General features: G+C 37.5%; 1 protein-coding gene across 1 annotated transcript in view; it reads right to left on the bottom strand.

Moving 5' to 3' along the window:
- ALS2CR11 (amyotrophic lateral sclerosis 2 chromosome region candidate 11) overlaps positions 1 to 23,181 on the bottom strand; it is a 57,432-nt gene that overhangs the window by 18,234 nt on the left and 16,017 nt on the right. The window contains exons 8-14 of the mRNA XM_015559095.1: positions 21,792 to 21,938; positions 19,963 to 20,068; positions 17,798 to 17,864; positions 15,456 to 15,499; positions 14,147 to 14,389; positions 4,305 to 4,359; positions 3,053 to 3,111 (exon numbers count right to left, since the gene is read on the bottom strand). Of these exons, the coding sequence (XP_015414581.1) occupies positions 3,053 to 3,111; positions 4,305 to 4,359; positions 14,147 to 14,389; positions 15,456 to 15,499; positions 17,798 to 17,864; positions 19,963 to 20,068; positions 21,792 to 21,938 (721 nt within the window). The remainder of the gene's footprint in view (positions 1 to 3,052; positions 3,112 to 4,304; positions 4,360 to 14,146; positions 14,390 to 15,455; positions 15,500 to 17,797; positions 17,865 to 19,962; positions 20,069 to 21,791; positions 21,939 to 23,181) is intronic.

The raw sequence follows: 23,181 nt of genomic DNA, 5'->3' as shown, positions 1-23,181 counted from the left end.
TTTCCCTAATCTCTCATTTATCTTTCCTTCCTCTGCATATTTTAAAATGGTAAACTTTTGTATACCATTTATATAAATATTGTGTGTGTATATGTTTGTGACTGTTTCTAACAAAGAAATATACCCATTATTTGCAGGGTTTTTGCTGAGTTGAATACCCTCCTCCTTACCTAGACCTTAACACCCACAATCAAGATCCATGGGGAGTTGTGGAATGCAATTCCCCACATTCATACATGCCCTTAAGCCTTGGCTGCAGATGATCTTAGAGGGACTGAGGGATGTAGTATATCTGGGAGTAGGAAAATATATTTAGAGTATACTTGTGAGCATTTGCCTAACATTACCAATACCTTTAGGGGGTAGTCCCAGGGCACTTGGCAGACAAACTATTAGTGGCAACAGCAATAAGCCAAAACCCACATGGCAAATAGACAAAATACAACATCTGTCAGATGACTACTTTATACCATTGTGCCAGGTGCAAGAAGATAGAAAGATGAGTGGCATAAATATCTTGCCCCAAATATATTAAGGCTGTGGTCACATAGTCACGTACAAATGATGGAATAGTGCTCTCTGTGACAAACACCAGAGGTGCCATAGTTAATATGGAGTCAGGCCCAATCTCTAGCCAGATCATCTTTACCTGTCAGTGCTACTTTGCCTATGCCAACTGTACTTTTTAAATTTATCGCTTTTAGAACAATTATGTTGCTGTAATATAATGGTTTCTTCCAAGTAAGTCTTTTCCTCTATCTGGCTATAAGGTCTTTGAAATCGAGAGCTATATTCTTTTCATTTTTGTATCCACTGTATCTTGCACATAGTAGGTACTCATTAAACACGTGTTTGTTGAGTTCTTAGGTTCCACACAGTGTTCCAGATGCTGGGAAAACAAGATACAGAATTCCCAGCTCTCATAATGCTTACATTCTGGTGAAGAAGACAGACAACTGTGACTAAAGACCTTGTACAATGGCACTTAGGAGATAATTTGTACTTGCCTAGGAGTCTCTAAGTGAGTCCTTTGGAGACCCTTAGGACTGCATATTTCTGATAACATTTAACTTTGTCAAAATATTTTGAGTTGGAGTAGACACAGAATTTCTATTTCTCTAGTCTGCTGGTCCTACCACAATAGGACTGTTTGAAGGCCACTACGATGAGGGTTCAATTCAATTTAACCAACACAACACAATCTGCATGTGCAAGACACTAGAAAATATTTTCATATATTATCTCACTGGGTCATCATTTTGGTTAAAAGGCCTTTCATTACCCATATCTATCCTCCCTGTCTTGCCCCAGGTCCCTGCATTCTTAACAGGATGCTCCAAGGCACTCTATGCCTTCATCTAGTGTGGCTGCATAATACCTTGTTTGCTTTTCTGTCAGCCACATTCACTAATGGAGCTTTAGTTACGCAAGATCAGGTGGCAGGAGAAGGTGGTTGATCAAACTCCAATTCCTTTACTGTGTGACATGGTACAATTATCTAACCTCACTGAACCTCAGTTTCCACATCTGCAAATGTAAACAGTAACAATGCCTATTTTGTTGTGAGGATTAAAAAAATAATGCTCATAAAAGCTTAATATGTGCTCATCTATAGTATATTATCATTAACTATTAACTAGCACAGTGCCTGCTATATCATAGATATTCAAAGAATTAATCCCCACTTAACTTCTAGTAAATAGGGGAGAGCATGGTGCCACAATCTAGCCTTCTGACTTAAAATCTTGTACTCCTGCTGCAACATGATGCCTTGTAGATATCATGCCATTTCCCCCTAAATCATGCGCGTTATAGGTGGTATGGCCTAGACTTTCCCCCCCCACCCCACACACACACTATATAAAAGTTTAGGGCAGTAATCTTATGGGATTTTGTCTGTTTTTAGGTGCTTGAATCAATCTGGAAGAAGTAGTCTAAATACCAAAACATTAAAATTTTCAGGACATTTTAATGGATTATTGGGACAATTGAATTGAATATTAGTATCAGTAATGTATTGAAAATTTGGGATTGCTGTCCTTAAAGGGACTAATCCCTTTGCATGGAGTCCAAGACATTCTTATATTAAATTCTACTCTACAAAAAGAGTATTCGCATGGAGTTTCAATGTCTGGAATTGAGGCAGTTAAGTCATTAAAAATTGCAACGAAAAAAAAATTGCAAGGAAAAGTACTGATGCTTCCTCAGGGGCTCGGAATCTTCTTCCCTGAGTAAGCACGGTCCTTCTCTATTGAGTGCAAAATGTGAAGCCAAGAAAGTTTTCTTTCTCTTCTCACCTTTCATCTCAGTATCAATATATATTATTGATTTCAGAGAGGAAAGGAGCGGGAGAGATAGAAACATCAATGATGAGAGAGAATCACCCAGGGGCTGCCTCCTGCACACCCAACTTGGGACTGAGCCTGGGTGGGACTGAGCCCCGCAACCTGAATTGAGCCGTGACCTCCTGGCTCACAGGCCTACACTGACCCCATGCCAGCTGGGCTCAGTATTTCTTTCTTGCCTGATCCTCATCCCCAGCCACACAAGCCCTGCTGTATCTCTGAAATATTTACTGCTGGTAGCCTGCATGCAGACAGCTGAATCTTGAACAATTAACCAGTTAATTGCCACGATATTTGAATTTAATTAAAAAAGGTCTGCCACTTGACCTTGGCATATAGACGCTTATGGCATACAAACAGTTAAAAATTTTCAAAGAAAGGAATCCAATATCATTAATTTCAGGTATTGATGGGCAATTGGGATGAGAAGAATGGCTTCTTTAAAATTGTTCATATCACAATAGGTGGGCAGAGGTAGTCCATGCTCTCCCGATAATATTGTGAGTTGCTTATTAAGCCATATCTATTTTGGCAGAGACAGAAGTAAACAATTCAATAGCGTAGTGTGCTAAAGTTAATGCCATATATATATATATTGCTTTATAATAAATCACATTTATAATAAATAAAATAGATGCATGATAAAATTTTAATTCAAAACAATATAAAATGTTAACAGTTGTTTTTAGGATATGTTGTCTACTTACTGTTTTTCCTTTTTTATTTGTATTTAGCCATCCACAGTTCCTATCTTGCATTAACACATCTGAAAAAATTTTTTAAATAATTATGTAAGTAAGTTGGCACTTATCGCATTTGACCAGCATGTTCTACACCTGCATCTAACTAATGATTGTGTAGCATAGCTATTAAGAGCGCATGCTCTGGAGCCAGACTGCTTGCTCTCAAATAGTCTCTGTAACTAATGGACTATCTAACTTTGGATATCTTATCTGGACTCTCTCTCAGTTTCCTCACTTCTCAAACAATGAAGATCATCCTTCATAGGGTTGTTGTGTGATTTAAGGAGCTGAAGCATGTCTCACTGTGTGTGGGAACACAATAAACATGCAATGAATGCAAATGTTGTTGTTGTTACCATGATTACTACTTCTTTTAATCTCTGTCACACTGCGCCCTTGCGTCTGTCACTAATAAATCCAATTACTATTTCAATAGTACTGTTAAAATGCATACAATTACAATTAAATGTCATCATGCTTTGTACTTTTATGTACAGAAAAGACTGTCTCTTAGTCAGATTATAGTCAATGTTTGTATTGCGTACTTCTATTTCTCTGGCATTTAATGCCATTTGTAAAAAAACAAACAAACAAACAAAAAAAAAAACACAAAAAAACTCATCATGCACTCTAGGTGGTTCGGAATGTTTTTGTGGTTGTTAAAAGTGAAGCACATTCTTTCCTTAAACCCCAACATGGCACAGCGGGAAACCTCCAGAACTCTGATCCCACATTATCGATTGATTTAGTTGTTACATGCTCATGCTGTACTAGGTGTTAAATATTCTGATTACCACCTTTGGGCTTACTGATATGTTGCATATGTTTTCATAATGATATCACGAAACAACTCTTTGAATCAGAAAAACCTCTTTACTAATAGATCTATAGGATAGCCAACATGTTTATAAACAAAGATAAACATAATAAGTGATTTACTAAATGGCGATGAAAAAAATTAAAAATAAATAGGCTACTAATATTATAATATATAAAAATAAACATTAGGTAGGATTTTAAGGTCACTCGTATGTTGCTTTATTTTCCACTAATATTATAATTCCATAGATTTTTCATGACAGTTATCACAAAACATAATAGTGTGATTTACATTTTGAAAGAAAGTTTTGATAACCATTGTTTTATATGAGTTGATGTTTTCAATTTCACTGAATATTTGAAAATTATAAGAATACATATACAAATAATAACATACGCATAAAACCAGGGAGCTTTACATATTCATCCAGCATGCTAAATGAACATGAACTCTGAAATAAAAACAGACCAGAAAAAGTTAATAGAAACAATAATTAAATATCAATATAAAATTTAAACTTAGTATTATTGATGGCTATAAATAACTAGAGACCTGGTGCACAGATTCATGCACCAGTGTGGTCCCTTGGCCTGGCCTGTGGGGATGAGGCTGGAACCGGCAGTCCAACAGCCCCCGAGGGATGCGTGAAGCAAGAGGCAGCCAGGGAGGAGCCCAAGCCCGGACTGGGCACCATGGTGCTCCTGCTCATCCTGGCCCTGCTGCGCCTGCTGCTACTGCTTGGTCGGCTCACGGCCACTCCGCTGCAGTTCTCCGCACACCTGTCCTAGGGCAATACTGGTGTGCCCTGACTGAGAAGCAGCCGCAGGCTTGCTCCCAGTCAGTCCCGAGGCCAGTCCCGGTCCCAGTCGGGGAGTGGTGCACAGGGGGAGTGTATGTGGGAGAGGCTCATGCTGCAGCAGCTGTGCTTGCTAGCAGTGAGCCCTGCGGCACTCCTGCTGTGGGAGCGCACCAACCACTGGGGGCAGCTCCTGCATTAAGTGTCTTCCCCCTGGGGGTCAGTGCACATCATAGCAACTTATCGAACAGTTGCTTAGGCTTTTATATATATAGATAATAAAATGAGGTCCAATGTTACATTTGGCTTTATCTCACATAAAGAAAAGAATTCCTTTATAATTCACTAGTGCAACTGCAGGTGGTGAGATAACTTACATGGCTAAAACATTGTATTAGTAGGTTTGGAGGTAGGGAATGGCAAGCATTAAAAGCCCCACAAATCATGTGATATTACTTTGACCCCCTCTTGTTCTAAGCTCTAGAGGTGGGGACTAATAACTTAAAAAATAAAGTAAAAAAGAGAATAACATCAAAGAAAACATATATCAAAAGAGAAGGGAGAAGTGACATTATATAGAATGGTGAAACACAGTGCTCAAAGAATTGGTTTCTCTATTGAAACAAGTATAAATAGTCAAAGGCTGACAGATCAGTTATTTCAAATTCCAGAATCTAATTCTGGTTGCAAAACTTATAGCAACCAGAGTGCTGGTTAATTTTAAAAGGATAGCTAAATTTTGGTGTTTTAAGAAATCTATTAGGTCATTACCTGGCTACTGAGATAATGGAACAGAGACTTCATGGAAATGACATGGAATACAGTCTTTGCAAAAATAGTTTGAATAAGTCACAAAAGAAATAGGTTACTGCAGCCCTAAAAAATCAACAATAGTATCCCATAATGTGGAGGAGAATAATGTAAGTTATAGAGTTACATTATAATGCTTTAAATGCCCAATTTCCATAAAAAATTATAAGGCATACAAATAAACAGGAAATATGGCCCATTCACAGAAAAAGAAAAAAAAAAAGGATAGAAACAACCCCTGAGAAAAATCCAGGCATTGGACTAAACCGACAAAGATATTTTAAAAACTTTCTTAAATATACTCAAAGAGCTAAAAAGAATCACAAAGAACTAAACAAAAACAATGTATGTTATATATATATATATATATATAATATGCTAAGTGTCCTTCCCCCTCTGTCCGGGTTATGACATCATATAACAATGCCTGGTTTCCTCTCCCTAGCCATGACTAGCCTCCTTGCAGTTTCTTCAGCCCAGAAACACATTAGCCAGGTGGAAACAGTTTACACTGTAACCGAATGTCTGTGAAGCGTTTTCCCATGCCTCATCTCATTTGTTTACTGGTGTGATGCTGACAATTACCTGAAAGAGAAGTTGGGGTGCTTCACTGGGCTGGAAAAAGGTTAGCTAAATCCGAAAGCAGGTTTAATTAAGCAAGCTTGTTCTGTATCTATAAAAGGCTAAGTTGACTAGTGCATGCGCGATACACATATAAAGCTCTTGTTGGTGCCAAATGCACGCCTGTGTTTCGATCTGTCATTGTCAATCGTGAATTTGGTTGACACTTCTATTATAGAGAAAGGGAAAATAGCAATATTAAAATACTTCTTCTAATTAATTTCCTTTCAATGTGCACGAATTCATGCACCGGGCCACTAGTTTAAAATAAAGAGATAGAAATTTTGAAAAGGAACCAAATAGAAATTCTGGATCAGGAAGTATAACTGGAATGAGAAAATTATTCAGGGAGTTTGAGAGCACATGGAAGCAGACGGAAGGCAGAATCAGTGAATTAAAGATAGGAGATCAAAATTATATATTAAAAAAAAAGATTCAAGAAAAATGAACAGAGTCTAAAGAACCTTGGGGACAACCATCAATATACACATCATAGGAGTCATAGAAGAGAGAGGAAAGAATATTTGAAGAAATAATGGCCAAACACTTCCTAAATTTAATAACAGGTATGAATCTGCATCCAAAAATCTTGACAAACTCCAAGAAGGATAAACTGAGAGAGATATATACCAAGACATACTATAATCAAACTACCAAAATACAAAGAGAGAACTTGAAAGCAGCAAGAAAGAAGTGACTCGTCATATACAAAAGTTCTTCAATAAGATTAACAGGCATTTTCCATCAGATACCAGATAAGCAGACAGTGGAGCAACTGATTTTCTTCAGGAGGCAGAAGGAGGAATATGGTTTCCCTAATTGCCACATTGTAAAGCTGAGATTCACGAGGGCCAGGCTGTGTTCTTGAATATATCATTTCCATTTGGAAAGCTTATTGGACCCTTTCACTTTGATAGGTGCTGAGCCAAACTTGATCCATCCCAAAATGGAAACAACAGGCCAAAGAGTCACAAGGCCTTTATAGGTAAGGTGTTCGTGAAGTTCAGTAACTCTTGGTACTAGGTACTCAAGGTAATAACTGCTTTCCAAAAGGGGGATGGATACCTGTGAGTTGTGTTCGAGAACAAGTCCAAAACCCCAAGAAGGGTTTTCAGGCAGGGTTTCCAATCAGCACAAAGATCTGTAGCTCACAACAATTCTTAGGGTTGTTGGACCCCAAAAATAGTGCATCACAGCTTGCTGAACAGCTTTTAACACAGCATGTTGGCTTGGGCTCAACTAAAAGGATGCTGATTTATAGGTTAGCCAATACAAAGGACCAGTAGAATGCCCAAGTGAGGCACTTACTATCTTCCATACTCAGAGTTCAACAAGGTTCTGGGCATCCTCTTATGGAGTTGATGGAAGGGGATGGGACAAAGAGGCAAGTTTTTCTTTTACTGTCAGAAGGACTAAACGTTACAAATCTGCCCAGATAATCCCAATAAATTTTACCTGGTCAGTAGACCCATGAATTTTATCATGATTTATTAGCCACTTCTGCTGGTGGAGATGTGATAATACCATATTCAAGGATGTTGAGACTAAGACTTTTGATTTGTTGACCAGTAGGACATGATCTATATCGTGAAAGCTATGGATATCAGAGGGACAGCATGTTAAATGCTGACCCATTCACTGGTGACAAATGGCAGGTGAGTAGGTACACCAAGAGGAATACTAAAAATATACGGAAACTCATCTTGATCCTCAGGTATCTGTGGCATAGCACAGGTGGTAACGGCAATGTCCAAGAGAACATACCAAGTGACATCATTCTGTATAATGGATTCACTTATAGTCACAAAATCTGGAACAGTTTGGATATGGAAGAAACAACTGGATTCTATTGGTGATAATCTATTGTAAGTCTCCAACTCCATTAGCAAATTTCACTGGGTTGCTGAACTGAGATAATGCATCTCTTACTTTCCCTGTAGCCTGTAAGTCCTTAATGAAGGCTGCTATTGCCCTTTGTTCTCCTAGAATTAGTGCTTGTTAGACCACCTGGGAGGGCACAGGGAGACAAGTTGGGTAGTGACTTACATTTCCCACTAGTATTTCTCTACATGTGGCTCTTCTGATTGCTCTGGCACTTATGGAATGAAGATGAACAAGTATGTAACACAATAATTGCTACTACACATCCAGATATAGAAACAGCAGTATATTCAACTGACCTACAGAGCTTCATCCAGAATGTTACGTTAGTTCCCTTCCCCATTGTGAACCTTGCCAAACCCCATAAGCAGAATCTAAGTGCCTTTGCTTTCCACAGGTGCACATAAGACAGAGACTTGTGCACCCATATCCAATAGAGCTATAAAAGATCGTGGCTCTACCCTCTCTGAAATTCCCCAGCAAACTTGAATGGCTGTATAGAGCCTTCTATCTCCTTCAGGGACCAGGAGACCTTGGCTCCATCTCCAATCATGTGTCTCCTTAAGCAGCTGGGATTAGGTTAAGGTGGAAGGGAGGTGACATGGGGTGCAGAAGGAGGAAGCAACTCCATGCCACTTAACCATGCTTCACATTTACTTTCGGTTTTGAGTGGTGTAGCAACTCATGACTCAATCCAATGAACTGTTGCTGTTGGTCTTTCCAACACACTATGTTAGGCAACCAGGTCTTCATAGCTGACAACTTTTACTTCATCTTTGGGAATGCCTTGACAGCAGCCCTATCTACACTGCTTTCTATAAAGGAACATGAAGTTTGTGTGTCCCTCAGATAACTTGGAATTGGTTTGCGTAGCAGTGAGCTACTCTGTGGTATCTACTTCAGTCCAAGGCATCTGCTGTCCCATTACCATGATGATATCTCATAAATTCTTGCCTGTTTTCAACATAGAGGCTAGAAGAGTTACCCAGAGCAAGCCAACTGCAAAAATTTATCTGTATTTCTTTGGTTTCGTTTCTCATTTTTAGGGTATCACCTTCATCAGCTTTGTGTTCCCAACTGAGGGCAGTGAGAGCCTGAATACTAGTCAAAGTCCTGGCATGTTTTCCCACAAGAATTCATCTGCTCCAGGGAAATCTCCTGGGAGGACCAAAACTATGTTATAGCAGCCAAAACTCACCACAAAAAAACAGATATTTTACGGTTGTTTTGAAATGGATGTAAGATTGACACTATATACTGCAGAGTAGTTGGCCATAAGATGGCCCAGCTGTTGCCACTGTTCCTTTACAGATATCACACAGTCTGTACACTCATCTCCCAAGCAAACCAGCCAAAGTTCTAATGATTCACTTGGTTTCTGTCCATGGCAGTCATGAATTCCTGTTCTGTCATCCTCAGTGTAGGTCTGCATCTCTGTAATTGTTGTCAAAGAGCAGAATCTTCTCACTGAGGACAGACCTTGGTACCAATTGTTAAAATGGAACAGATCATCAGATTGGCAAGGAAGTCTTCCCACCTGGAGGATAATTAGCAACAACCAGGGCACTGTTCAGGCAGCTGAATCTGTTTCCCCACACTTGGCTTGCAACTACCTCTCCAATTCCCCCTCATTAACAGGCAATGAACTGGAGGACTATTTATTGCCCGATCATCATACAATTTGGTCAGCATATTCACCTACCAATTCCCATAGGATTCCCCTAAATCCAATTGATCAGACACAAAGTCCTTGTCCTGCTTCTTTCAGAAAGCCACATCTGAAAGTATCCCATCTTGTCACCAAAGCTGTTAAGAACTTGCCCTACGTATAAGCTAACAACTTAGCCTGCCATGGTTCCGAGCATGCTGATAGAAGACATGAGTTTCTTGAGTCAGAGACAAAGGACAGATTATTACTTAGAGCTATCAAAGTAACTATCGGTTCCTCAAGCCCTAGTTCCCACAAGGGGATCTGAAGAGGGCTGGATCACAACTGCACATGCAATGGATTACTTTACAGGAAAGGAATCCTTGCGCCTCTCACAAGATGTGCAGAGAGGCAAGAGAATCAGAGAGTGGTTTTCGACAATCAGGAAAAATTTATGTAATGAGGTTCATCACATATTAACTATTGGCACTGATAATTTCTGGGTGGTGGCTTCATAGGCTCTTATTTTTTATGTATTTCTTTTGGTGGGGGGACTGCTTGAAGAATCATAAGCACACATCATTTTCAACTCTGTGCTTTAAAAAATTCATTATGAACATTCCGGTCAAGATAATGAGTTTTGTAAAAAACTTGAGTTTTTACAAAGCTCCTATGATATGAGCAGAGAAAATAGAGAAAACTCTGTATGCATTTAAAAATCTGAGAAGATTACTAGTTAGAGTTAGGGCAGGAATTAAGAGTTCCTCTAAAATGGTTCAACTAAAGAAACTTTAAAATAAATGAAAGGTGTGTGTACAGATAGGAAACCAATAAGGGATTTAGATAGCAACAGTGCAATGTTACCACTCCAGCCCGAGCCCAGTGTTAGCTGGAGGCACAGAGGTGGGGCCCCCCAGTAGTAGCTGTGCATGTGAAGGAAAATTCATTGTAAGAATCAGCACCAATAGGAAGACAGTGGGACAGAAAACCCCAACCTTTCTCTTCCCTCCTCCCCTCCAATGACCTGCCATGCCTGCCATGTGCTGGACATAACTAGAAGTCAACTAGAAAGAGAATCTAGTGAGGCAGCTCATAGGGTATGGGCAAAGATAAAAATGGTTAGAAATTTTAAAATGATCTATTTCAAAAGAAGGTCTATTAGGACCAATTGGAAAAGTTCCCTTTACTCCAAAAATCATGGGAACTATTTTTATCTTTTATAGTCTCAATTAGTTTAAAAATTCATTGTATCTATGAAGAAAAAGCATATAGATTAGAAAAACTTCAAAGTGAAAAAACTGAATTAAAAAAGATAGAGGATAAAATAATTGTAAGGTGCATTTCACACACATGGCTTACGTTGATTCAAAGTGCAGAATAATCAAAGACAGAGTCTGGGAGATCATGGCATATCTCCCATCTGTCCATCAGGCATTACTCAAGGATTAAAATTTCATAAATAGAATTCACAGCTTCGTGAAGGAAATGAAATTTAATGGGTGAGCAGATATTAGTGATATTGCATATATCACTTCCTGCCTTTGATCCTAGAATCTTTAAATTCAAGAGACTCAAACATAATGGGAGTCTGATCACTACTCTTATGGGATGTGGAATTAATCTAGCTGCCTGATGCCTGGTATTTTCTATGCTAGAGCTAGGTAGATTATTCTCCTGAAGAGTATTAAAATAATTTGCATTTCCTATGACCAGGTGATTTTGATTAATCCATACGAAGAGGTCCAGAGTTATAATATATTCAGAGATTCTAAAAAATGCAATACCCTGCAGTATTTGTAACTAATGAACTAATTCAAAAAATATTTGTTGAGTGCCTATCATGGACTTATCACTATTCTACATGGTAAGACACTGTGGTAAGAATACTAGTATATCACTACCATCTAGAATTAAAATCGAGTGGAAATGACAGACAAAAAACAAGTAAGCAAACAAGTAAGTAATATGACACCAGGTAATGAGACTTGAAGAAAAAGCAATAGGGATGGGGTGATTGGGTGATTATTGGTCAGAGAAGCCCCCTCTAAGGAGGGAACAGCTGAATAGGGACTTGATGTGAATAAAGGAACCCTGAGAAGATCTAGGGGGAAAGCATCCCAGTTGAGGAGAATAATTGTGGCACTACTGCTAAATGACTGCACAATAACCACTCCCCATACTATCTTGTTTCTAACAGAACCTGAATTTTGTTTGTAACAGCAATGTTTATAGTACAAAATTCTTCTTTGAAGCTAGAGATAGTCATGTGATCCAATTCTACTCAAGGAGACACAAAATCTACTGGGAGATTACTGGTTAAACTTCTGTTTTTTTAATTTATTTAATTTATTGGGGTACAGGTTTCAAGCGTACAACTCGATAAACATGATCTACACACTGTATTGTGCGCCCATCACCTTAAGCAAAGTCTCTTTCTGTCCCCATTTATTTCCCCTTTGCCCATCTACTCCCACCCCTTCTCTCTGGCTATCACCAGCTATTGTCTGTGTATATGTTTTACACATATACATAAATTGTTTTTTTGTTCAATCTCTTTATCTTCTTTCATCCAGTCCCCCAGCCCTGGGCAGGTAGCTCAGTTGGTTAGAGCATCATCCCAATACGCCAAACTACTGTTTCTTTGTAAAAATAAAAGGGAGCAGTTGGAAAAGAAATACTTGATTGTTCCACCCCACATTCTTTCACCTGCCTTGATACATCTATGATGCCCAGAACTAAAGCAACATCTTATAATCATGAAGTGTCAAGCATGAGCATAAAAAGAGGAGGAGGAGGAGGGGAGAGGAAAAAGGGAGGAAGAGGAGGAAGAGGGGGAGGAGGAGGGAAGGGGGAGGAAGAGGAGGAAGAGGAGGGGGAAGAAGAGGAGGAAGAAGAGGAGAAAGAAGAAGAGGAAGAAGAGAAGGAAGAAGAAGTGGAGGGAGAGGAGGAGGAAGAATGTAAGAAAACAAAAGAGGTTCCTGGGTATTTTATGACACTGTTAAGCCATTGAGTCAATGCCCAAAAATCCTCACCTCATGACTTCATTACTCAGGGCCCAATGGCATTTTGAGTAAAACGTGGTTTCAAGGTCTAGATCACAGGATGTGGCTGTAAGAACTGTTGTTAAGACCTCAAAAAAAGATTTAAGATGGTATCAAAGACCAACTCAGCTAGACAAAAAATATTCTAAGTATCTTCGGGTGCACAGACAGGAGAGCTTCTAAGATTTTTAAGGATACGGTGCTATAAAGAACCTTGACTATGAGCCAAAGGAAAATAGCCTGTCTTGGAAGATATTTAGAGATGTAACATTTGGCTGGGGTCATAATTTGACACATAGGAAGCTCACAAGATCTTTAAGATAACCATAGCATCTTGGACTGAAAGGAACAGAGACAATTTAAAGTGAAAAGAGAGTGTCAAACTGCATCGGGAAGGCCGGGGAGGGTTCGGGGGCGGGAGGTAGGGGGGTAAGAGATCAACCAAAGGACTTGTATGCATGCATATAAGCCTAACCAATGGACATAAGACACTGGGGAATAGGGGAGGCTAGGGGACTGTCTAGGGCGGGGAAAAAAATGGACACATATGTAATACCCTTTGTAATAAAAAATAAAATTTGAAAAAAAAAATAAAAAATAAAGTGAAAAGAGGGTATGAACTTACAGCTTTCTACAGACAAGATATGAGCTACAAAACAACTCAGTTACAAATATAAGCTCATTTTTAGGGGGAAAAAGGATCATTCAGAAGGTAAAGCCAAGTCCCAAGGACAGAGCCAGGAGTTTGAGTTGGTATGGCCCACTCACCGCCTTCACTTTCCCCTTCCTCCACCTTCAGAATATGGCAGTTTCCTGACCCTGTCTCACTCATGTATGCAGGGGACAGATAACTGGTATCTTCAGTTCACAGAGAAGCCATACTCAGGAAGCCTCTTTCTTGAGGCTGACTTACATGTTGATCTGATTTAGATGTTGAAATTCTGTATCTCAAGCCTAAACCTGGTGCAGTAGAGTATGAGACTAAGGATCTTGGAAAAGCAAAGTGATCAGAGATACCAGTAATAGAAGCTAGTCCCATAGGTTGTTGTAAAATTCAGCTGAAAGTATAACAACAATAACAAAATGTAAATTTAAAGAATACTTAGAAGCCTGGAAAGTTATTTCAGTGTAAATTTTTAATAAAACTGTTATACGTTATTTTTCCTCTTTCCTTGATGAGTATAAATAGGGTAGGAATGTTTACTATACTTAGACACACTTCCGCTTGGAGACATTTTCAATTTATTTGTATTTAATTTGTTATTTTAAGTGAATTGATTTGGTTTTTCCCAGTCTTATACTTCTAAGATGAGGGCAAATACCCTCTTCCTTCTAGCTAAGCTTAGATTGCTATTTTCCCACCCAATTTCTGTTGGAGATGAATTTAAATTCCCCCTTTATTCTACTTGGATTTACTATTAGCAATATTTTTCAACATTACCTGTGATGTAGATGATTCTCGCTTTAAAATGCTTGGACGTTTATCCAATAATTTTCCTTCTGGTTGCAAGGGTTTGGTATGCAGTTTTCTGTCTGTTACAGGTTCATATTGGTGTTCCTCTAAAGGTATCATTTTGTTCCCTTCGGTTATTGTCAGGTTAGGAATAGTGAACAATTGAGCAGCTCCTTGTTTTGCTGGTTCATCCCTTTTAGGACCAAACGCCTTTGAGTTATCTCCATCCTGCTGGTTCAGAGTTGGTAGAGTCAGGCCTTTCTGATCATCATTACCTAGTAACTAAAAAATATATCCATAAAACAAGCTACCAATTAATCATTACTTACTAGAAATATTTAAAACTAATAAAACTGGACTTAAAATCATTTGTACCCTTATCCTTTATCATAACAAGTTACCATTAATATTTGTAAATTATTACAGTCCTTATAAAAGAACTGAGCAATTCTCTACTTGCCTGAAAACATGGACTATTCTCCATAACAATGATCATACTACTTTATAAATCAGTGGGTCTCATATATTCAGATGTTATAAATCAGCAACATCTCAAAAAAGAAGATAGTATAACATTTTACTGTTATACTATCACCAACATACAAAATAAAGGGCATTTTAACAGCAAAATAGTACAAGGAATGGTATCTTATAATAAAGGACTATTAAACTAAATAAATTGAGATGTATGAAAAATTCTCTATCTTTCCCCCTGCCCCCCTCTCTCTCCCTGGACTGAGGGAAATAGTACATATTAACTCTTCAACAGATATTTGACCCAAAGGTAAAAATCATCAAATCCCATTTGTCAAGTAATGGGAAGAATTTTTTATTTCTTATTGGTTTACAAAGGAATTCACTACTTTATGGAGTGTGCTTCTGTAAAATTAGATAAAAAGCAAATAATATCATGTGAACTCTATTTCTACTATAATATATAGATTATTATTACGTAGAGAAAAAGTAAAGAATGTGGTTAGGTCTGCGGCACCCATTTCTAAGGTCACTGTGCAGAACTTGATGCTTTTTCTTTTATGTGCCCCCCTTCTTTTTGTCCCCTATCTTCATAGATATTTTTAAATGTTACTATTTTATGCTAAAATTTCTCTTTTAAGAGTATAATTTTACTTAAGTAAGTCATGTAACTGTAACGATATTGCCATAACAAAAATAACAGGATAAACTGAATAACTTTTTGAGTGCTTTTATTTCCACCTGTAAATATTTCTTCGTTTATAAATATTTCATCCCTTTAAAAAATAATGACTATTAGAAGTTGTCTTCCAAGTTCCCTTACCTCAGCTGGAATAGTTTCAACTTCCTTATTTATATGAGAGATATCTGTTAAATTAACAGAATATTTTATTATATAGAAAATAAACATATTTTTATGTAAACTAATAAATTCTTATTATAATATTTTTTTCACCAAGAATGAAGAACAATTTAAATCAAGGTAGCTATTCAAACAAACACTATTTAGTAAAAACAGACTGATGAGTCTCTTGGAAGATCAGGGAGAATGTACAAGTGTGAAGGTAAAATGAAAACATGTAAAGTAATGAGATTTCAGATCCACCAATAAAGACATAAAAACAAGCATTCAGTGTATTTTGCTAAAAGTCAAAAGGAAATAAAATAAATCCCAGATGGTCAGTGTTAAAGTTGGGATTGGAAAAAGAGTGGCAAAAGACCATTCAAGAGAGGCTGAATGAAGCACTTGTGAACTTTTTCTAGAAATACGAAGGATACATTTTAGCAAAGAGAAAAAGAAAACCTGAAAGGAGAGAGAGGGAATAAAGAATTGAGATACAAAGGAATGAAGTCTAGCAAAAAAAATTTACATGGTCATTATTAGTGCATGACTGTGCTCAGCTCATTTTTCTGAGCCTTGCCTTTCTCACATATAAAATAAGCTAATGATATCTTGTAGGTGTGACACAAATATCTGTAAGATGTGAGCAACCATATGGTTAAATGCTCAAACTCAATCCTCACCATTTATTGGCTATGTGACCACTGATTGGTTTGATCCTCAGTTTTTCATCTGTCAAAATGTCATTAATACAGTCCTCGGGTTACGTTGGACTCGACGTACGTTGTTTCGTGGTTACTTCGCCATCTCCCATTTATTTATTAAAAAAAAAGTTTTGTCATTTTGACGTATGTACATGTGCTTCATGTTTTTTATTATTTACTTACCACAAGTAAAGGTCAGGAATTATCTTTCTTTTAAATTTGTTTTACTGTTTCACTTCATTGCTGCTGTGTATGTGCCCCCTGTGAGTGACGTAGGTGCTTATGTAGGTGGGTTCCGACTTACGGCGAAATCGCCTTATGTTGCGCCGTAGGAACGGATCTCTGTCGTAACCCGAGGACCTACTGTAATAGTTGCCCTCAATTGACTGCTGTGAGGATTGATTTATAGAACCCAAGTAAAGTGCCTATAACACTGTGATCAATAAATGTTAGCTATGCCCTCGCTAGTTTAGCTCAGTGGGTAGTGTTGGCCTATGGACCAACAGGTCATGGGTTCGATTCTGATCAAGGGCACGTACCTCCATTGCAGGCTCCTTCCTGGCCTGGGTCCTGGTTGGGGCTCATGCAGGAGGCAACCAATTAATGTGTTTCTTTCACATCGATATTTCTCTCTGTCTTTCCCCCTCTTCCACTCTCTCTAAAAATCAATGAATACCCTTGGGTGAGGAAATAAATAAATATTCGCGATAACTATAGGAAACCATAGGAATACCAAAAGGAAAGAAGTCACTAGATGATTCAATGGGACTTGAAATAAGCTCTTTGGATAAGTGGGAAAAATTAATTAAAAAAGGAAAGATGGCCACCACCAGTGAGTGAAAGAGGCAGGTATCCTTCTTAAGCAGTGACACTGCCGAGAGAAATGTGATTCCTCTGCACCTAAAAGGTGAATGTTTCAGGCGAAGGGTGAGCAAAAGATGCAGCAGCTCTGCCAGGCGGCTGACCAGAGGTTAGGAAAGGAATACAGAGGTGCCTGATGCAGCCAGGGAAGGAGAGGTAGAGAAGTAGAAAAGTCACCTGTGACCAGTCTTATAACAATGTACTTAATCCATACCTTCAGAATTTAAGATGTTAAAGATATGGTATTATGCATCAATTTTAACTTTCTAAATAAAGCTTTTTACAGAGATCTTTTTCAAAAAGATTGCATGACAGTTTTTTCCATTAATTAAATATCTTACTGATAATTGTGGTATGTTTGCAAATTTAATGCTAATTAATTCATTCCCCCCTTTCTCTTTCACACACCACACACACACACACACACACACACACCTCTACATAAGAGAGACAATAGCTCTACAGTTAACAATGTTTAAAATTCCTGTTCATAGGTCATAGTTAAAATTTAACTTTTTTCTTGTCCTTAAAATAGGAAAGGAACATTAAAAATTAAAATAACTGAATTAAGTCTAAGTCTTTTATTTGGAGTGTTACAAAAGAAATACTATGTACTTAAGCTATAATGAAAGGCATATTTATTCCCTATAAAAATATGAAATCCACTTAAAGCAAATTACTAATTTTATATTTGTGATATAGCTACCCTGTTTTTAATTATCTTAATAATAAACATAAAAAGTAAACTAGTTTCTTAACCTGATGTTACAGTATCTTCAGGCTTCTTTTCAAATTGGCTCTCAGGTACCTCATAGATATTACTTCCCTAGAAGGAAAAAAAAATGAAGAAAATAAATATATTAGACAAATGTTTAAAGAGCTAAACATTTTTCTCTGCCTTCATAACTTTTAATACATATTTTTAATGTACAGAAGACAAGAAGGATATGGGTCTGTGAGAACAGCAAACCGAACAGCACCATTTTAAAGAGGTGGATCTGGCTAGGACTTGAAAGTCCAGGGAGAGGAAACCCAGGAATTGATAGGGTATTTAGTAATGATGATTGTATGAGAGAAAAAGATTATAAGATAAATGACATAATGTAACTTCAAGGACTGTGAGAGAAAACAGATGACCTTTTTATTAAAATACATTAAGGCCTATGAGTTGATAAGTGATGTGGATCTTTACAAAATTCCAAGAAGAATTATAAGGTAGAGTAATCACACTTATAAAGTACTGATTTTTCAATAAGAACCCAAAGTCCATAGTCCCTTTAATAAAGAACCCCCAAAACTTTCCTAAAATATCCATTCACTTTGGTAATGCTAATCAATTTATTCCATAGCAGCAGAACTCTGCCCAATTATAGCAGAGGTATTAAAAATCATGAATATGCTAATGTGTTATAACTACCATTTCATTTCATTGGTTTACCTCTCTACTGAAATCCCTGTGAATCCTTATTGCCAGATAAAAATAGAGGTTAGATTACATTTCTAAATATTAAACCTTACTTATATATCTGATAAGGGTCTAAATTTGTAAAGAACTCTTACAACTCATCAATAAAAATACAAATAACACAGTTTTTAAAATTAGCAATGGATTTGAATAAACATTTATCCAAAAAGACATACAAATGACCAGTAAGCACATGGCAAGATGCTCACATCATTGGTCATTAGAGAAATGCAAATCAAACTTCAATGAGATACCACTTCAAAATCACTACAACAGCTATATTTTTTAAAAAGGAAAGTAAGTGTTGGAGAAGATGTTGAGCTCTCATGCATTGCTAGTTGAAGATAAAATTGTGCAGCTGCTGTGGAAAGCAGTTTGGTAATTCCTAAAAAAGTTAAACAGGGAATTACTATGTGATCTAGCAATTCCACTCCATGTATATCCCCCATCACCACCACCAAATTAAAAACATATGCTCACATAAAAACCTGTACATAAATGTTCATACGCAGCATTATTCATAATAGCTACCAAGTGGAAACAACCTAATGCCTATCAGCTGAAGAATAGATAAATAAAATGCTGTATATCTATACAATGGAATATTATTTGGCAATATAAGAACTAAAGTATTGATACATGCTACAACAAAGATGAACCTTGAAAACACTATGCTAAGTTAAAAAAGCAAGTCATATATTGTATGATTTCATTTATAAAAAATCTCTGAAACAAGCAAACCTACAGAGGCTGAACATAAGGCTAAGGAACATGGGAACTTGAAGGATGTAGTCTAAGAGGTGTGGGTTTTTTTGGGGGGAGGGTAATGAAAATGTTCTAAAATTGATTATAACAATGGACACACAACTCCGTGAATATACTAAGGGTGACTGACTTGTACACTTTATTATATTTTTAAGTAATCTTGTATTGATGCTTTGAGAGAAGGTAACATTCTTTTTTGTCTTAAAATGTTTTTTTTATTTTTATTGATTTCAGAGAGGTTTCAGAGAGGAAGGGAGAGGGAGAGAGAGAGAGAAACATCAATGATGAGAGAGAATCACTGATTGGCTGCCTCCTGCACGCCCCCTATTGGGGATCGGGCCCACAACCCAGGCATGTGCCCTTGACCAGAAAGGAACCCGGGACCCTTCGGTCCACAGGCTGACACTCTATCCACTGAGCCAAACTGGCTAGGGCGAATTGTACACTTTAAATGGGTGAATTATATACTATACAAATTATATCTCAACAAGCTGTTAAAATACTAAACCTTATAAATTATAAATCAAGATTTATTGAATGTCACATTATCAAAGTAGTAGAGTGCATGAACCATAAATAACATTTTTTATATCAAGAACATAAATAATTCTTGATCATCACTTTTAATTATCATCATCTTTTAAAATAAAAATTATTAAAAGTTCTATATGGGAGAACATATTATGTTAATTACCTTAAGTTCATTAGGTCCCGATTTGGGGTTAAGAATTCCTTCTAAATACGAAGCTTTTTCTCTCCATGTAGGCAGATCTCTATATTCTTTTTTCATTTTTTCCAGCCTAAAGAAAGGAAAGACAGAGTTATAGATTTAAAAAGCAAGAAAAATATGGTAGATTCACAAAAGAATACATATAGTATGATCCATTTTTAAAAGTTCTAAAAGAGGCAAACCAATAATATATTGTTTAAGAATACATTGGACCTAAACTATATAGTATATCGGATTGGCTTAACAGTTACAAAACATTCCATCCAACAGCAGTAGAATATACATTCTTCTCAAGCACATATGGAGTATTCACCAAATTAAAATCATATGCTTACATAAAAATGTGCACATGAATATTCATGGCAGCATTATTCATAATAGCTGCCAGATGCAAATGCATATCTTCTTTGAAAGTATATACACCCAAAAGTCTCAAATTAGTTCTATAAATTTTCAAGTACAATGTTTGGCACTTGATAAAAACAACTTGGTATATGATAAGATTTGACAGAAAACTATAAGAAAAAAGTCATTAATAGAAACAAACTTACAGGAGGAGATCCAGATAATGGAGAAATGATTAATATATTCAAAAAAATTAAGAACTACAACTGAGAACTTTGGTAGAGAAATGGAAACTATATAATAAAGGGAAATTCCACAACCAAGAAGAAGAAAACTGAAATTAAGAATTCAATTGGTTTAACAGCTGATTAGGTACAAAGAAGAATGAACCAGTGAACTGTAAATAGGTCAGAAGAAAATACCTAGACTGAACTACAGAGCAGAGAATGAGAGGCCTAAAGATTCCATTGTTGAGTCAGAAGGCAGAGCAAATATTATATTTCCTCCTGTGAAAGAATTTCAATCTAAATGGAACCAAAGGATACAAAATGAAAAATCTCACCAATGTGAACTCAGAAAAACAAAATTTAAGGACTGAAAAACTGATTTCCTATAAATCCCTAATTTACAGAAAATTGAAAATATTGGAATTTTCTTAAATGATAGGAAATTAGTCCAGGGTTGCCTCACTCATATCAACCTGGGAAGTTTTATGGTTCCCAGATCATGAACAAGAAATGACCCAAATCAAGTTGGTTTTGCAAAATAGTTAAATTGAGCTGTTTGTATGACTGGCTGACTGGTTTTCTCAGTTCAGGGAATTTTCAAAGCTCGTCTCCATTTGTTTTTTATTTTTCTAAACTCTACATTCCCTGTCCATAAATACAGTCTACCCCAAACCCTCAAATGACTTACTTATAGCTTGTTACAATTTGCATGTCCTCTGTTATTCCTGAATAAGCTAATCTTTTTGACAATTTTTACCTAGCCTTAGTTTATCTCTTTATTTTCTTTTTTAAAAAATTTATTTTATTGATTTTTTACACAGAGGAAGGGAGAAGGATAGAGTTAGAAACATCGATCAGCTGTCTCCTGCACACCCCACAGTGGGGATGTGCCCGCAACCAAGGTACATGCCCTTGATAGGAATTAAACCTGGGACCCTTCAGTCGGCAGGCTGACGCTCTATCCACTGAGCCAAACCAGTTAGGGTGTCCTCTTTATTTTCTTGACACTACCTTATGAGTTCTTATTTCTTTTCTTGCCATAGCACTGACTTTTTAAAACACCTAAATATGATAAGCAAAACTCAGATATAGCCTCTGAACCCATGAAATATAACCACGATGAAGATTCAGATTAATAGCAAGCCCATGCCTCAAAGGAAAATATTAATATACAAGTAACACATACATAATATTTTAAATATTTTTTATTTTGTTTTTTACCTTTCCCGAGGTTGTTGCTGAAGTTTTTCAAGTCGCACTGCAGGGGGCTGGTTGGGTTGGGCTTCCGGAGGTGGCATCCCAACAGTAACTTTCAGGTCTGGGGATAAGAATGCTGGATATTCTATTGACTGTGGTATAATAATATTTCTGCAAAATGGCAATAAAGTTAAATATTGAAATTATACAAAAGTACACTTCTAAAACCGCTGGTAGCTATCACTTTAGAATCCTTCTCTTTTTTACACTGTAAGCTCACCCTGTCTACCTTGTGCCATCAAAGGACAAGCTAGAAAAGAAGACAAAGTCAGAAATCCCCAGTGAAGTGCTCTATGAGTACTCCTACTACTAAGATCATGGGCAGCAGAGTGGGAAGGAAGGACCTAAAGTTCTAAAGAGAAATAGAAAGTGTTTGAGCCTGGACCTCACTCCTAATCTCTATCTCATGGCCCAGTCAAATTGATACATAAAATTTAATACCACATCCACCTTTTGCCAACTTGGCACCCATAAACATTTTCTTAAAACATAGTCACCAACTGAAAACAATAACAAGGTCATAATTCCTCCTAATCTGCTACAACTATCCTACACACAACCAAAAACTCACTAGCCTCTTCCTCAGAAGAGGAGGTGCAAAGTCCTTTACCCTTCTCCTCGCTATCCTGAAACTTAAATTCTATAATGCAAGGTTAACAATTTTTCATTATTATGATGTAAAGACAATATATCTTATGTTAAATGATAAGAAGGTAAGAGAGGGAACAAAATAAAGATATTTGAGAAACTAAGATGGCGGCATAGATAAACACCGGGAAATTGCTGCCTCCCACAACAATTGAATAATACTTCAAAAACACAAAACGGACATCATCCAGAACCACAGGAAGGCAGGCTGAGTGTAAATTCTACAACTAGAAGGAAAGAAAAGCACACTGAGAGCCAGAGGAGCTGCGGAAGTAAAGTGCAGAGGTAAGGGGCTCGCGCGCGGAAAGGGTCTGGCACCTGAGGACGTGGCTGTCTTTTTGAATCCGGAGGGAGTCACAAGCTCCCGACGGCTCTGATCTCCGGTACCAGGAAGTCTCTGGGGACCCAGGACTCATATGGGAAGAAACTGGACTGTCTGGCAGCGGGCGAGCTTGAGGGTGGCTTTCTCTCAGAGGTGCTTGCAGCTGTTACCAGGACAATGAGACATGGGGCCTCTTAGGGTAGGACTGGGGAGCAGATGTAGCTGCTTGCTCCATCCTGTTGATCCCCTGAGACACCCCCACACCCAAGGTGTGCACAGAGGCTTTTGCATATGAAAGGCCTGGCCCTTTGCAAATTGAAATTACCTAACTGCAGCTGGGCCAGACAGACCCAGAACTTCCAAGAGAAGGCCCAAGCGCCCACC

Source organism: Myotis davidii, unplaced genomic scaffold, assembly GCF_000327345.1.
Source record: "Myotis davidii unplaced genomic scaffold, ASM32734v1 scaffold914, whole genome shotgun sequence".
Taxonomy (NCBI): domain Eukaryota; kingdom Metazoa; phylum Chordata; class Mammalia; order Chiroptera; family Vespertilionidae; genus Myotis; species Myotis davidii.
This window is presented reverse-complemented; position numbering and strand designations above follow the sequence as displayed.